Source organism: Colletotrichum tamarilloi, assembly GCF_030869305.1.
Source record: "Colletotrichum tamarilloi strain Tom-12 chromosome Unknown Scaffold_13.1, whole genome shotgun sequence".
Taxonomy (NCBI): Eukaryota; Fungi; Ascomycota; class Sordariomycetes; order Glomerellales; family Glomerellaceae; genus Colletotrichum; species Colletotrichum tamarilloi.
In genome coordinates, this window is record NW_026849396.1 from 146415 (window position 1) to 161937 (window position 15523).

At 52.1% G+C, this 15523-nt stretch overlaps 8 protein-coding genes across 8 annotated transcripts; 4 read left to right on the top strand and 4 right to left on the bottom strand.

The window, feature by feature from the left end:
* Positions 1-471: 471 nt before the first annotated feature.
* On the bottom strand, positions 472-1323 carry CTAM01_05148 (esterase/lipase; the record flags this gene model as incomplete). Its single annotated transcript, XM_060521178.1, has 1 exon — positions 472-1323. One exon carries the CDS (start codon positions 1321-1323, stop codon positions 472-474), a length of 852 nt encoding a protein of 283 aa, XP_060383984.1.
* Positions 1324-1585: 262 nt separating this feature from the next.
* CTAM01_05149 (polysaccharide deacetylase) lies at positions 1586-1879 on the bottom strand (the record flags this gene model as incomplete). Its single annotated transcript, XM_060521179.1, has 1 exon — positions 1586-1879. One exon carries the CDS (start codon positions 1877-1879, stop codon positions 1586-1588), a length of 294 nt encoding a protein of 97 aa, XP_060383985.1.
* Positions 1880-3587: 1708 nt separating this feature from the next.
* Positions 3588-6234, top strand: CTAM01_05150 (fungal specific transcription factor domain-containing protein; the record flags this gene model as incomplete). The annotated part of the gene is made up of 6 exons (XM_060521180.1): positions 3588-3724; positions 3808-3884; positions 3943-3991; positions 4047-4839; positions 4898-5149; positions 5224-6234. The coding sequence occupies 6 exons, from the start codon at positions 3588-3590 to the stop codon at positions 6232-6234; spliced, it is 2319 nt and encodes a 772-aa protein (XP_060383986.1).
* A 684-nt stretch (positions 6235-6918) lies between these two features.
* Positions 6919-8664, top strand: CTAM01_05151 (cytochrome P450; the record flags this gene model as incomplete). The annotated part of the gene is made up of 4 exons (XM_060521181.1): positions 6919-7287; positions 7344-8101; positions 8161-8279; positions 8345-8664. The coding sequence occupies 4 exons, from the start codon at positions 6919-6921 to the stop codon at positions 8662-8664; spliced, it is 1566 nt and encodes a 521-aa protein (XP_060383987.1).
* Positions 8665-9497: 833 nt separating this feature from the next.
* CTAM01_05152 (PrBiP) lies at positions 9498-11119 on the bottom strand (the record flags this gene model as incomplete). Its single annotated transcript, XM_060521182.1, has 3 exons — positions 9498-10812; positions 10867-10948; positions 11011-11119. 3 exons carry the CDS (start codon positions 11117-11119, stop codon positions 9498-9500), a joined length of 1506 nt encoding a protein of 501 aa, XP_060383988.1.
* Positions 11120-11963: 844 nt separating this feature from the next.
* CTAM01_05153 (uncharacterized protein) lies at positions 11964-12170 on the top strand (the record flags this gene model as incomplete). The annotated part of the gene is made up of 1 exon (XM_060521183.1): positions 11964-12170. The coding sequence occupies one exon, from the start codon at positions 11964-11966 to the stop codon at positions 12168-12170; it is 207 nt and encodes a 68-aa protein (XP_060383989.1).
* Positions 12171-12186: 16 nt separating this feature from the next.
* On the top strand, positions 12187-13610 carry CTAM01_05154 (uncharacterized protein; the record flags this gene model as incomplete). Its single annotated transcript, XM_060521184.1, has 5 exons — positions 12187-12258; positions 12341-12413; positions 12474-12483; positions 12537-13429; positions 13480-13610. 5 exons carry the CDS (start codon positions 12187-12189, stop codon positions 13608-13610), a joined length of 1179 nt encoding a protein of 392 aa, XP_060383990.1.
* A 498-nt stretch (positions 13611-14108) lies between these two features.
* On the bottom strand, positions 14109-14563 carry CTAM01_05155 (uncharacterized protein; the record flags this gene model as incomplete). The annotated part of the gene is made up of 2 exons (XM_060521185.1): positions 14109-14161; positions 14218-14563. 2 exons carry the CDS (start codon positions 14561-14563, stop codon positions 14109-14111), a joined length of 399 nt encoding a protein of 132 aa, XP_060383991.1.
* Between the last annotated feature and the right edge of the window lie 960 nt (positions 14564-15523).

The following is a 15523-nucleotide window of genomic DNA, read 5'->3' on the forward strand; positions in this document are numbered from 1 at the left end:
GGTGACCGAAGTGTCTATATTTTATCCAAGCTTCTTTAGCCTCCAGGCAAAAATTATCAGGGCGGGCTACTTTCTCCATATGATGATGGGCCTATGAGCGCCTCAATACTGAGAGACCCTTGTGTTATGTGTGTCAATGTAGGGGCAACCCCCGGGAGCCTTGCATTAGTTTCCGACATTTCGACTTCAGCTCCTGGTTTCTGTGGTGGCAGTCCGAAATATTTGGCGCGAAACGGGCGCTTAAAGATGACTGCATGATCCTTCGATGGCTGATGTGGCGGTTGGGGGCTAATTGGGTGCCTGATGCAACTTGATATAGCGGCCGGGGTCTTCATTTACAGCAGGAGCCCATTGATTTTGTCGTATGTTCGTCTCATCAGGCGGTTTGATCCTCTGCAAGCTTCATGTAGAACAAGTAGGTAAATAGTCTAAATGTAGTGTAGAATTTGACATTTACTACTTCTCAAATATTTATGCCAGATATCCTCTCTGCCGTAACCACTCCTCGGCCATTGAGGGCCATTTCGAGACCGGCAACCCTTCAGTGTCCAAAGCGAAGCCGTGGGGCGCGTCAGCAAAAACGTGGAGCTCGACAGACCCCTCCGCTGCTTGCAACCCCTGCGCAAGCCGGTATGCGTTCACCACAGGCACCACGGGATCGCTGGCAGAATACACAATAAAGGTTGGCGGTGCCGGGCGCGAAATCTGCTGATCGGGGATGACAACATCGTAAAGCTCCTGCTTCGCCGGCGGCTCGAGGGGTGCCTTATTGGGAATAATGGTGTGCCCCTTGGCATTGGTAGAGATAGGTCCGTATCCAATGATGGCGAACTCCGGCTTCGGCACCGGTGCCCCGGAAGAAGACGCCCACGAAGCCGGGTACTCAGCCAGCAGCGCGGACGCAAGATGGCCGCCGGAGGACAGACCGCACAACGCTAACCTCGCTGGCGCCGCCTTCTCTTCGATCAGACGCAACGCCTGTCTGGCATCGTCGACGGGGGCCTGAGGTCCTGTTTCTGCTGTCGGGAATCGGTGCACAAGTACAAAGGCCTCGAAACCGAGAGAAGCGAGCCAGCGTGCGACAGCGACACCTTCACGGCCCACCATGAGCTCGATGTAGCCGCCACCACCCAGAATGAGCACCGCGCGTCCGTTTGACTTCGCTGTTGGTTTGTATCCAAATAACCATGGTCTTGAAACTGCTTTGACAACTCCTTGATCGATAGTTCCTTGTGAAAGGTCGAGTTCGAATGCCCCATCGATGGGTTCGCTATCCCACAGCGGCCATGCGGAGTCCGCCGCAAACGATGACAAAAGACTCATTTCGTGAGAATATCCGACTTCGAATCGATGTAGCTCGTGACAGAATGAAAGAAACTAACGTGAAAATGTCGACCCCGCGTTTTGAGACTGGAGAGTTGGTCTGACAGATGGAGTGATGTGTCCACGAGTTGTAATGAGAATTGGATCCTCGTGTATTTGAACAAGCGCTCGGTTTGCTTTGCCCCGATCAACCGAGTTCAACGCAAGTCTGAACCATCAGAGAACGCAGCATCGCCATGCCAAGTGTTACTAGCAAATCAGTCTATAGAAGTCGTGAGTAATGAGGAGCCGCCAAAGCATCGATCGGGGCTGAACAATATCTGTGCAACAAAATAGCATAAGGTCGCCAGAGACACCCGGGTAAGATGAGATGGGAAGACAAATTCATCATGAGCACGATGAAATTATTCCGCCATATATCTTCGACATCACGCGCATTGACAAGACCGTTGCTTCTAGGTGCTAACTTGGCGAACATCGTCGGGGGCAGGTCGTTAATATATCCGTCGGATGGCGTTTCGACTGGACTCAGTGTTCTCGCCCCGAGGGGGTTCATCCAGGTCGTGGCGTTCCAGGAGTAATCGATCTTAGCCCAGGATTTACCTGTGTCCGGGAAGTAAGCCTCACAGTCATGATGAGCCAATCAATAAGAATCTGGGTACCCTCCGTATTGGTCTTCCATAAATGCTTGTCGGTAAGCCGTCACAGTATTGACTTGCTTATTTGCGGTTAGCATGCTTATCATATTGAGGAATTCTTTATTCTTCGCATAAGTGTGTCGTGTACTCCGAAAAGCCGTTTCAACATCCCCTCCCCCCGCCGTGCAACTACTGGTGTTCTACCGAATTACTGAAGAACCGGGCCAAACCGGGAAAGATCCCAGACAACGCATGTAATCTCATCGATTGAACGCATATTGACGAAAAATATTTTGATCCAGGGAGAACTCGATTATATGATATCGCTATAATCAGGAAGATATTATAGAAAGAAGATCAAGACGCCTGGGCCAACTTGGATTTGCGGTTGGTGGCATTCGGAGTTTGAAACGGAACCTTTGATATGGCCAGCACCGATGTTCTCTACGCCCTTTGTACGATATAATCGTGGGCGCAAACCAGCTGAGATTTACACACATTCAAATATCAATTTTTCCATCCATACCTTGTTGCATGAGACTGGAGAATGGTGTCGCCTATGTTCTCCACGAGAGATATCTCTCCTAGACAAATCAAAAGTGAAACACGCCGATCAGTGTCATAGCGGAACTCTTTCCGAGTTCCGCCCCCGATCTGCGCGTGAGGAACCGCCGGAAATTCCGCCGCTAGCCCCGCCATCCCACCTCAAACAGAAGCATTTTGGACGCCGATAGCATTCGATCATTAGTAGAACCTCCGATCCGCGCCTGTGAAGAATTCCAGATCTCGATGGTTTTGAAGGGGGTCAAGTATTTTGGAAAGATCCTAACAGTCACATATGGTACAGAAAGTTGCATGCGCACATCCTTGCAAGCTCTTCCCCTCTTTGTTGGAACGGGCAGTTGCTACATGATCGATCTACCCACGAAACATGCCTCTAATCGGATGTGTAATGTTCCCAGTGATAAACATCATCTATAACTGTTATTCGCAGTGAGATTGTATCTCGAGGAACATCGACCTATGATGAGAGCTCTATTTCGACTTTCAAGTTGCAAGAGTTGTGGTGATGTGAAACCCTGCGGACGCCGCCATTCCGCAAATATTTAGTTCAAGACCATCTATCCCCTCCAAGCTTAGTCCGGCTAGCAACCGAGTCAGGTAGGTTCCTGCTCTTATCTCCATCCCCATACGGCCGTCCAGTGAAGTGACTACAATTTCTGATTCAGTACTTCATCTTGTATTCCTGGGGAAGGGAGTGTTGGAGAACGAGTGATCAATCAAAGACTCCCAATTAGTCAAATATCGAACGCATCCCGGGAAGGATTTCGGGTGTGACGCCGGCTTTGACGGATAGTGATCAACCCCCACTGAATGCCAACCTACCCCAGAGATCTAGCGGCTTAAGTTTGCGGGGTGGCGGGGGTTAATGTCCAGCCAAGATCCTTCAAAACCCCCCGGAAACCCTACCTTTCAAATTCCGCCCCTTTTCTCTCAACCTCTTTTATCGTTCGATTATCATTCGACTGCTTCGCTCAAAGAAGCAGGTCCCAGAAAAAAAGAACGAAGAAGAGAAGAGAGCGGAAGGAGATCACGTGCTATCACTTTTTACTTTTCAATTGGAACATGGATTCTCCAGAATCTCCCAGCTCGGTCGGCGGCGGCGACGGCCCGCAAGCCGGATCCCCCGGTTCTCAGAAGAGCGGAATTCCGAGTGCCCCAAAGACCCGGACCACTCGAGGGAAATACATTTCCAAGGCCTGGTAAGAAGACCCATCTTCGGGATTCCGACGTAAGCAGACGATGGTCGTTGGTCTATACTGATTACGTTTCGAAAACCTTGCAGTTTTGAGTGCCGGAAAAGAAAGAGCAAGTGTAATGGCAAGAGCCCTTGTTTCCGTTGCGCTCGTCAGGCATTGACCTGTAGGTCGATCTATTCCTCCCATTGCCGATACAGAGCGAAGAAGACTAATAGCCTTAGGCGCATACCCGGCCTCGAAGAAACCACGCAAAGACAGAGGGAATAGCGCGTAAGTATACAGCTTGAGATGAACACGGTATTTTGTTGACTAACCTAGTACTTAGTGATACCGATGCTCAAGCTATCCAGTCTCTAAGGGATCAAGTAGCTTCTCTGCAAGGAGGCCTGGATCAGTTACGACGGCACCAGTCCCAGCAGCCGTCGGAAACCCAGTCAAGCCCTCTCCATTGTGAGGTTGCACCAACAGTGCTCCAAGATCTCCCGGTCCCATTGGGCAATCCGGATGATCAAGTAGTGGACCCAGCACTTCAACCGGACCCCATTGTCGTAGATGTTGAATCCTCCACTAGCCAAGACGAGCCTCAACCATCCGCCAGTTACACCTTCAACATCAGTCTTGCAAGAACACATCTGCGGGCACGGGGCATCGGCACCGCCGATCACGAGACCGGCGGGATGCCCGGATCTGTTAATCCAACTCGTCCACCTTCACCATCCATCCAAACAGCCTTTGGGTTAGACGTCGGGTCAATAGATCCTTTGTGGCTAATCAACGAAGAGGAAGCTGTAAGGTTATGCAATGTGTATGAAGAAGAGATTGGCATTCAGTACCCCTTCCTCGACATTGGGTGGCTTATCGAACGAGTTCGAAGCCTTTACCATGCCATGAACAGCGGTTCTCGCCTTGGGTTTGCCTTTGCCGCAATCCCAGGGCCGACAATTATCGACCCTCAAGATCTAAGCTTGGTTAAGATGGTGCTATCTACAGCCTTGACTGTAGAAGCTGGAGGCTCAAGTCAACTTGGCAGGTCCCTATTCCTCGATGTGAGGAAATCATCACACGATAAGCTCTGGGAATCGGCGAGCATCAAGTCGACTATGCTCTACATCTTACTCGTAGGTGTCGCCTTTTATTGGGTTGAAGTGTACAAGAGTACTAATAATAGACCTCCAGGCTGTTTATAGCTTTATGACTGGTGATGATTTGCAAGCTTGGAGACTTGTCGGCATTGTTGCCCGATGGTGTTTGGAAATGGGCCTTCATCAGTCAGCAACCATCAGCAAAACCTTCAAGGATGCCGGGAAACGTAAGATGGCCATGCGGCTATTCTGGTGTGTCTATACACTGGACCGGCGTTGGGGCTTTGGCGCAGGGCTGCCCTTCGTGATGCATAACTTCGATGTTGACCAGCAATTACCAGAACCTGTGAGTTGCACAACACTCAGCCACGACGCTGCTACAGTTGTGAGGGAGATGTTTATTGACCTTCTTAACTACAGGACCAAGATGTTCCGTATCTCAGAGCCATGGTAGAGTACAGCCGAATTGGCGACAAGGTTTGGGCGACATCGTACAACTCAGCAAGAGCAACTGGTGCCATCAGAGATGACGAAATTTCCTACCTGTTGTACCGCATAGACCAATGGTATGAAGACCTTCCAGAAGACTTGAGGCTATCCTCGAATGAGCAGACGGCCAGTCCCAATACGAATTCTACGACATCTAGAGGTCTTCAACGGCTACAAGTCTTGCTTCATCTGCGAGCCAACCAGATGAAGATCCTTCTTCTTCAACCTTTTCTCCACTCAACATCCAGTCTCAAGTCAAACAAATCCAAGGTCCAGTCACTCGTCAACCTAGCCAAGGACACCATACAGATGCTCGACTCTCTTAATAAATCAACAGACATCTACCAGAACCAACAAATGTGCTTCAACCATTTCCTCGTCTCCGCTCTCGGAGTCATCTTCCTAGTCGTGGCGCTGTCGCCAACGGAACATGGCGCTTCGGTCCGCGATGAGTTCCACACCGCACTGGACTTGATCAGGGGTCTCAGCGCCAGATCCTACGTCTCAAGCCGACTCTGGAGGAGAATAAGCGACCTGCGGCTCGCGTGGCGAAAGCTGGGATTGAATGCTCCTCAGTCTAGGGAAGCTAGAGAGCCTAGTACGCAACAGGGCAACGCGCTGGTCACGCCACCCACCTCATCTGGAGGGATGGACATTCCACCTGGAAGCGTGCCGACAGGTGTCGATGATGGGTTGCGCGGCCCAGAGCTTGATGCATGGCCAGCGGGTTCGGGTGAGCCTTTCACCGAGGCTCAGATGGCGCAGGAGCTGAATGACTTTTTCAACTCGATAGATGGCGGGGGAGACTTTGGGATTCCTTTACCCGTTTTGGGTACCGACGGAGACGGCCTCGACCCAGAGAGAGGTCCCGAAGATGCGTTCCTTGTGGACGATATGAACGCCTCCATGGATGTGTCACACTTATTTGTAGATATGCTATGAAATGACATGATGTATCATGAATCGTTCAATACTTAGCCATCCTCTTGAACCATGATTACGTGAAAGCTGCTGCATTTGTCGACTCTTCTACATTTCGGCCTCTTTACGATGCATGATCTTGGCAAGAGTTAACCAACAGAGGGATCGCTGCGGCCAATGAGCAAGCTTCATGTCTTTCTGTTGTTGAGGAGCCTGGAGGACATGAGAATCAGCTCGAGAGCCTCAAGCTGGCGATGACTGCTCAGGATCTAGGCTAATTCACGACCATCTCTCTTCAAGCCCCTCAACTCACAACCTTCCCCAATTATGCGGAAGGCATAACACCATATTTACTACAGACAATGATTCCGATCAATGCCCGCATCTCTCCACCTCCAACTACTCCGTCAAACCCCACGTCATAGTGTGACCTGTGCGGCCTCCGCGCGACACCGGGACGCGGGGGCGGAATTTGGAACTGCTATTCCGACACCAAACCATCGTCTCGGGACCCCGCGATTTGGCTCAGGCCAAGGAGAGGACGAATCGCGGGGAACTGTGAATTCTGATGTGAGATTTCCGCCCAATGAGTTATCTTACATTATAAATGATTTTGCTCGTCTAGTCTGTCGTTGTCATCAGAACCAACAAAGTCAACGACCTCAATCAGCAATTGCAGTCTGCGCCCTGTACATCCTGCCCATCATGCTCGTCGCAGAACTCGTACAAGGCCTCGTCCACGAGGCAACCCACCGACCGACCGAGTTCCTCGCTAAATTTCTGGGGGTCGCGGTATTGGTTTACTTCATCGCAAACGAAGTCGTCAGATCGAAAGCTCGTCTACCCGCTTGGCATGGCCCAAAGGGACTCCCCGTTATAGGGAATCTGCACCAGCTTGGCGGTAATGCCTCGCAGGTGTACAAGGACTGGGCAAAGGAGTTTGGTGCCGTTTATCAGGTCCAGCTGGGCAACCTCCCTGTTTTAGTTGTGAACACTGCTGCTGCGGCCAAGGTTATGTTTGGAAACAACTCGCAAGCAACTGCCTCACGACCGGAGCTCTACACTTTCCACAAGGTATGTTTCATTGTCTACTCAGATCGAAATTGAGATCCCTAACATTTGCGCTCTAGATCGTTGCCAATACTGCTGGCACCACAATTGGCACATCTCCCTACAATGAGTCTCTCAAGAGGAGGAGAAAGGGTGCAGCATCCGCTCTCAACCGCCCATCCATTGAGACTTACATCCCCCACCTGGACCTCGAGACAAGAGACTTCCTCAAGGACGCTCTGAACTACGGCAAGGCAGGCAAAGTCACCGTCGACCCGCTTCCCCTCGTCCAGAGACTCAGCTTGTCACTGGCAGTCACACTGAATTGGGGCATGCGATTCCCTAGCCACGACGACGGACTGTTCAAGGAAATCACGACGGTCGAGGGCGAGATCAGCCGCACGAGGAGCGTCACGGACAACATGCAGGACTACATCCCCCTCCTCCGATACAACCCCTTCTCGGCCGGGAAGCGCCACGCCGTGGAGATGAGAATCCGCCGCGACAAGTACCTGTCTAAGCTCAACGGCGACCTTGAGGAGAAGATCCGCAACGGAACGCATGAGCCGTGCATCCAGGCCAACGTTATGCTCGATGAGGAGGCTAAGCTTAACAACGTCGAGTTGACATCGATCAGTCTCACTATGCTTTCTGCTGGCTTCGAGACGTTTACTGCAGTATCGACCTGGGGTATTGGGTTCTTGGCGACGCACCCCGAGATTCAGCAAAAGGCTTTTGAGGCGATTAGAAAGACGTATGATGAGGGAAACCCGTTGTGTGATGCGCATGATGACCAGACTATTCCCTACCTCCGCGCTTTGGTTCGCGAATGCTTGAGGTATGATTCAGATGTGGCATTCTTGACAACCTGTGATATCGACTAACTCTCTTACTCAGATTCTTCACTGTCCTTCGCCTCTCACTGCCTCGTGCCACGAACAAGGAGTTCATGTACGAGGGCAAGCTGGTGCCCAAGGGCACCGTAGTCTTCTTGAACTCTTGGGCTTGCAACATGGGTCAGTCACTACTCCCTCATAGGAAAACAAACAATTCCTAAAACAGCAAACTAACACTTCCTCAGATGGCGATCTCTGGCACGACCCCGAAGTCTTCCGCCCCGAGCGCTGGCTGGAGAACCCCGAAGCACCCATGTTCACCTACGGCATGGGCTACCGCATGTGTGCCGGAACCATGCTGGCTAACCGCGAACTGTACATCACCTTCCTCCGCATGCTGGCCAGCTTTGAGCTGTCGTCAACGGACAAGATCGACACCGATCCCATCACCGGCGCTGCTGATTTGACCAACCTGATTATCACCCCAGGCTCCTACAAGGTCACCTTCACCCCCCGCAACGAGTCAGCCCTGAGAGCCGCCCTGGAGACTGAGGTCGAGCACTGATTTCGAGTTATCTGGCATTCGCTATCTGAGATGTGGGGGAGATCAAGTCTGCCGGAGGGGGTATAGGATGGGTGAATGACAAGAATGGAATACCGGTCCACCATGGAATGAATATTGCAGCATAACGATTCGGGACGGCGCCATGCATTGATTGACAGGATGGAAGAAAGCTGGGCCAAAGTCTAGCATCCCATTTATGTACCAATAAGTCAAAAAGTAAAAGAATTATCTTAAAGTTCCGAAACCGAGAATCGAACTCGGGGCTATGCCTAACCTCTCACTCACGGGAGCTCATGAGAGGGCATCATGTTGGCCACTACACCATATCGGATTGTTTGATGCTGAATGTGTTCGAAATTGGATTCTTAGCTCGCGGGCTAGGAAGCGGAGTTGTGTGTGAGCGTGATGGGGTTCGCATGAAAAGATGAAAATTTGTCTCTTTGGCTTGTGGGACAGTGGGTCACCTACATGAAGTCGTTTACAGGGCGAGACCTGTCTCTGAGATATGGTGGAGCACTTGAGGTGCGGATAGTCTAAAAGCAGAAAAGGTATGGTATTCGAGGTCGATGGAAATGTTAGCGATGGTCGTCAAATATTGATCGAGTTTGGAGGCCGAATTGAGCTGCTCAATGTCTTGTCTTACGAGTTCCTCCAAGAAATCGCACAGCAGTTCATCGTGCTAGCGAATTGACTTGCTGGTGTTAGTGATGAAGTTCCCTCAGGGGTTTAACAAGGCACCTTGTTAACAGGCTTCGAAGGTCAAATCAGCGGGAAAGGATTCAAAGATTCTGGAATCAGTCAACCAGCTACTTCTAATTGTCTCTTATTGAGATTTATTCAGCTGCCGCCACGTAGTGATGGTCAATACCGCTTTGAGGGTTGATGCAGATACCAGGCCGCCCGGGCTCGACTCCACCATAGACATACGCTGCTTCAAGCTCAATTTCTTCGCCAGTGAGTGCATCAACTGCACCAAAGTCATGGAGAACCCCGAAAGCGCTGTACGAACACTGCTCTCTTCCACCTACGAGATGCGCTGACGCTTTGAGCAAGATCCTGTACGCATCGTTCGCCGTGTCAACGTCTGCCTCTAAAACCACTTGGATAGTCTGAGTTCCGCGAGGCGCTGGCGGGATGCAGTGCAACCTGAGAACAAGTACTTCGTCGTTTTTACTCGCATCTGGCAGCTCGCCCTGGAAGACTGGTACGACGATCCTCGTCTGTCCGTCCACTGTCGTGGTGAAGGTCATGGCCCGAGTACTCGGGAGTATTGTGTACCGCTGAAACACCCGATGCGCCTCGCCTCCGATGATCTCGAGAAGGACAGATCGTGGATTCACCTCAAACGTACCGACTAGTTCGTCGTATCTTCCGTGTCCACAGACATTCTCGGCAAAGACAGCCGCGCCAAACGTGACAACTTCGTCGTAGTCCCACGTGTCTGGTATCAAACGGAGACTTCCCGGGTAATCGAAGATCGCAGAGGCTCCGGTACCGAAGAAGGCCTTTACCATGGATCTTAACTGTGCCGGTTCGGTGTAGCCTCCCACAATAAGGACTTTTGAAATGTCGTTGTTAGAAAGATTCGCGCGTTCGATAACCCGACCCAGAAGGGGTAGTGTCTTCTCGAGTGTCTCCATCTCAGTTGCGTCGAATACCGAGCTCCCTCTCAGCTGCTTTTGATACATCAATCCGCCCACCTCTTTGCCAATCTGGTGATCACTGACACTGGCCAGACCTTCAAACACACCTGCATCAACCTCGAACAAAGATACCTCGAAGGTTTCTCTCCCTAGGTCATACACAATAAAGTGGAATTCGTCGTCGAGCTTGTCTATGCCGAGTCCAATAGCAGCGGCGGTAGGCGCGTTCATGATGCGAAGGACTTCTATTCCAATGGAATCCCCAACCTCCGTGATGGCATCGCGTTCTTCCCTGGTGAAATATTGCGGTACAGTCACGACTGCCTGTTCAATGGGTCCAAGTGTCCAGGCTTCGGCCACCTGTTTGAGTGCCGAGAGGGCTTCGATTACCGAGTCTTTGAAAATGTGAACTTCGTGAGGATTGCTTGAATTCACGTGAGGAATCGGGTGCTTGATGACCTGATGTAAGAAGTACTCGGGTTCGGCGGCATCGCAAACCAAAACACTGATAGAAGTCAGCACTCACCATCGAAGAGTGTGCTGCAGACCATGGTCCAACCTGGAATTGAATAGAGCACTTGAAAGACTTGGATCACTTTGTGCATGATGTGCCAATTCATCCGACCCCATGATCGTGAAACCTGAAATACAGTCTGCTATCAGTCTTGCACTTTCTGATTTCAATAGTACCTAGTAAGCTTACTCTGGCCATCAAGCGGTATCCTCCTGGCACCGCGTTGTATCTTGCCCACGCTCGCATACGAAGGTCCGAGGCTCTTTACAACACAACCTGTATCAATCATAACGTTCATGAGTGCTTTGGAGTTCCGAGGAGACACTCACGATAGACATGAAGCCAGGCTTACACGCATCCTCCCAGTCATTGACCTCGAATGCAGATGCACCAGAGCATGCTAGCGATAATGACAAGATCAAAACACCGAGTAGACCAAAGCCTATGGCTCTATGTCTTTTTGAGGAAGGCGGCATCTCGGTTAGCTTCAATTTTCTGTCATGTGTCGGGGTGTCGTGAATGCATAGTTTTCAAGTATCGCGAACGCCTTCGGCAATGGAGGCGATGGTGACCTGGCCCTTCTTGTAGGATGATCATGAGGCCAGCTCAGCTTTTACTGAGCATGCGGCGGAAAAACTGTTCTTTTTGTACAGGAAGTACGGCTGTCGTGGCCTGCTGTTGGCGACAGCAGCTGGGTGCTTAGTGAGCTGACCAGAGTATTGATCCCACGCTAGCTCATATTGCTCAGTTCGGTAGGCTACGTCTCTTGGTGCTCAAGCTAAGAGTCGAGCTCGCATCCCATTTTGACCTGACCTCACATTCTAGGGAGACGCCTGCTGGTTGTGGCTAAAGATTTTGAGATGGCATCTTCTCCTTGAGGATTTGAGCGGCCTGAATTCGTGACTAAGAAATACTACTCCTGAAATTCAAGATGCCGCGCTATCAGCAAAGAATTCTTGATGATGCTCTCTTGAAGGTATCGATGCGACGGATTGTATTCTTTCTACCTGGCAAGGAGCACCTTGCTACAAAGATCGTGGTTCGTCGCGATTGGTGTGAGTGCATGTGGTTGGACAAGGGACGATGCTGAGAACCTGAGACGAAAGTTGTCCTGCTCGCTCCCCGAAACGCTTAGAGAGCACATGTACCAGGCCACACCTGGCCCACCCGGCCCCAGCCGTCATCAGTCGCCCCACCACGGGCTCCTTATCGCTCCCGCAGCTCCGATAAGGCTCCCAACGACAACGGGAGCCAGCCCTCTTCCGTCATCTTCACTCCTTCAAGTCGCACTCTTCCCAAGCTATCCCCCGAGGCTGTCAACATTCCCAGAGCTGAGCCAGCAAGCATGACGAACGCACGATCGGAATGACTGATCCCACGTACACGGTCTTCGTCAGACTGCCCATTCTGCGGGGCGATTTCGCGGATCCCCCTCCGGTGAGTCCATGAGTCCATCCGCCCATAGCCGTCCGGGTGCCTGTAGCCGCGGGACCGACACTAATGCGACTCCACGATGCAGGTCAACTGGGATTCCGCCAAGGACGATGTGCTATGGAATATCATCTCTGGCGCAACTAAGCAGGAGATTGACTGTAAGTTATGGCTAGCATTTTGAACTTCTGAGCTTTTGAGCATCGCTAATTTGTGTGTAGGGAATGAACTGTAAGTCCTGCCAAGGAACCGGATTCACACCATCGAGCTCACTCGTTCCCTAGAGCCTTACGTTTCGATGTCACCGTCGACTTCCTTCTTCAGCAAGTAGCCTACTTGACCGAGCGGCATACCGCGCAGCTTCGAGCCCAGGTCCGAAAAGCCACAGCTGCCGCCAAAGGCTCCTCTGCCCCATCCCCCGTTCCTGGCGCCGAGCCACATACTCACCAACGAACTGTCTCCGCGCTATCCATCCGACGCGATTCGCCGCTCCCCCGGACCGATACGAGTACGCCAGCGACGCCAATAACAAGCTCTCTCCGGCCGAACATCACACGAAATGCCTCCTCAGGTACGATAACACGCAAACTGGGCGGCGGCTCTACGACCCGCCAGAGCAAGCCTGCCACTTCGCGGCCATCCAACGACAATCAGCGACGTCGCCTGTCGTCGCTCCCTATTCAGAGTACTCCCAGGAGCCCCGAACCGACTTCGCCTGAGGCCGATGAGCTGAGCTCGCCCACATCCTCGGACGATGAGTCCAGTCCAGCGCAATCGCGCATCATCCGTCGCCCACCCCGCTTCCAGCAGCGTGACGGACCGGCTGATCTCGAAGACGAAGACGAAGACACCGAGCCTGCCTTTCTCCAATACAAGCCGCAATCGTCCAACACATCAGCACAAGATATGGGTTCGACTTTGCGAGGCGACCCTCGACACGCCCGACGAACGCCGAAAGGCAAGGAAAAGATTCACCACTCCGAGACATCAGATTCGTCGACCAGTTCGCCAGCCATGGTATCCAGGGGCCCCTCAACAGGGGAGAGACGCCCAGCTGGCCCACTCTCACCGCGGCGTCCGGCTGAACTGTCTGGCAAGAGTCCAAGTAGAAAGGGGTACTCGCGAGACGGAAGCGACGGTACACCAAGCATGGGTAGCAGCTTCAGTGACTTGGATGGTAAGCTCTAGAATCACTCATCGTTGATTTGCAGTGCTAATTGACAGTAGACGCATCTGTGACACAATCTGCTCTCGAGGAGGCCCTCGCAAGTAAGATGCAAGACGGCGGCATCGGGAGCAGATTTAGCATCAGCCAAGCGTTTAGAAGCCGCTATATGCCCAAACCCGGTCAACAGTAGCAGCGTATGCATCAGATTTTGGTTTACGGTAGAATATGAATCGGTTGGGTCGAGAAGCATCTCTGGCGTTTAGGTAAGATCACGAAGCGGGTCGGAACGCCCATTTTTGCTCAGTCATTTATGGTTGTTGGGATAGGACTTGGCGTTTAATTCAATTCAGTTTATGGACGTGTTCCGTTTGATGTTTTGAGTCTCTTCCTCCTGGATAACTCCAAAGACTGACATGTCTATCCAGCAAACCCAGCACACCACTTCAGGGTTGAGAAGAGGTCGGGAAGCACGCTCATCTTTCCTCGTCCGCGTTAAAAACAAAATAGGCGCTATGTGCTTCAAGGATATGCTGATTCTAATCCATCTTACAGTCGCCTCTAAAGCCATTAATGATGGCATTCCACCTTGATCTGAATATTGCGGTCGACCAGGGAACAATTCAATCGAGACTCAAAGCCAAACCACCAAACAGCGGCGCGTTGTCCAACGAGTGTCTCCTCCTAGAGTTCATGATCGCACCCTTTCCTGGGTACGCATTTCATGGCTCTCGCCTCTCTCGGCTTCACAACTGTCAGTCTACAAACACCCTGAGCCGCCGGGAAGAGAAACAACTTACCATCCGACTCATCCGTCTTCGCCCCTTCATACGGGTCCCACGTCTTTTTCCTCACCGGGAGCGGTTTCGTCACCACTTTCCCTCCTCCTTGGAATATCCCGTCTTCGCCTTTATGATGCCTCGTGTCGTGCAGCCGGTGTTCGTCGTCGTCATCGTCGTCAACCCTCTCGCCGTGCTCCGCACGACGCCTCTTGGCCTTGTGTGTGCGGTAGAAGAACAGCGCGCCCACGACGCCAATGAAGACTATGACAGTGCCGATGATGGCTCCGATCTCGCCGGCCGTGAGGGCTCGGGGCGGCGGCGCTGGTTGAGGACCGGTGCGGCTGTCCCCTTCGTAGAAAGACATGGCTTGCGGCTAGAGGGCGAGGGAGGGAGGCGTGTGTGGTGCTTTGTGTTTTGCCCGTTTGAACGGCAGAGACGCTCAGATGGCCCGGTCTAGGGAGCGTTGGCAGCGGGAGAGGCGTTCGATGGCGGTCCGGGGGATGAAAGGGGGGGGGAGAACAGGTAATCATGGACCGAGATGGGGGCTATGTCACGGGCGGGCGGGCGTCCTGGAGCTCTTTGCGTACACGGGTGATCCGTGAGTTTGGTGAAGCAGGACCAGGAATCCGGGAATCTTGTAGGAATGAAAGATCGTCCCGGGAGGAAACAAAGCGTCTCTTCTTCCTCGTCCCACAGTAGGAGAATTGTAGAATCAAGAGAGAAGTAGCAGACTACAATCCCTTGTGGAGGACGTTCCTGTTAAGTTGGACTGTCCGTCCATGTCTCTCATCTACCCCGGTTTTCTTGCTCTACCTACGCGGGAACCCGTACGTAGATTCTCGCCCCCTTTCTCGGTAGGAGGGGGGGTGAGGGAGTCTGGTCTCATCCATCTGCGGTTCACCCCTTCATCTTTGCTTCTGTCGCCAACGACGGACCGGCTTGGGAAAACCTCACCGAATGGAGGACCGATCCTTCTGCGGCTAGCCGAAACGGCACTCCGGTTTGGCGGTCAGTCGTTTGTGCGGCTCTAGATTGCGGTGTTTGTCTGCTAACCAAGTGAAAGTACCCTTTCTGTGCTTGGCTGTGGCTCTATTGCTCTAGTCTATTCCTCGACTCCCTCTCCCCTCTAGAGCATTGGTAGAGAAAACGTGACAAACAGAAATGCAGATCGTGTTGGAAGAAGAAATATGTTGGTTTGCTTGCTTCCCAAAGGGGCATGTAAGAGATGTTGGAGCATGGGTGTCCGCCTCCCTTCCCGCAATCCAACACTAACCTTAGATCTCATCCGTTGCGCCTTTTCCACCTTTCATTCTCCATCATATAT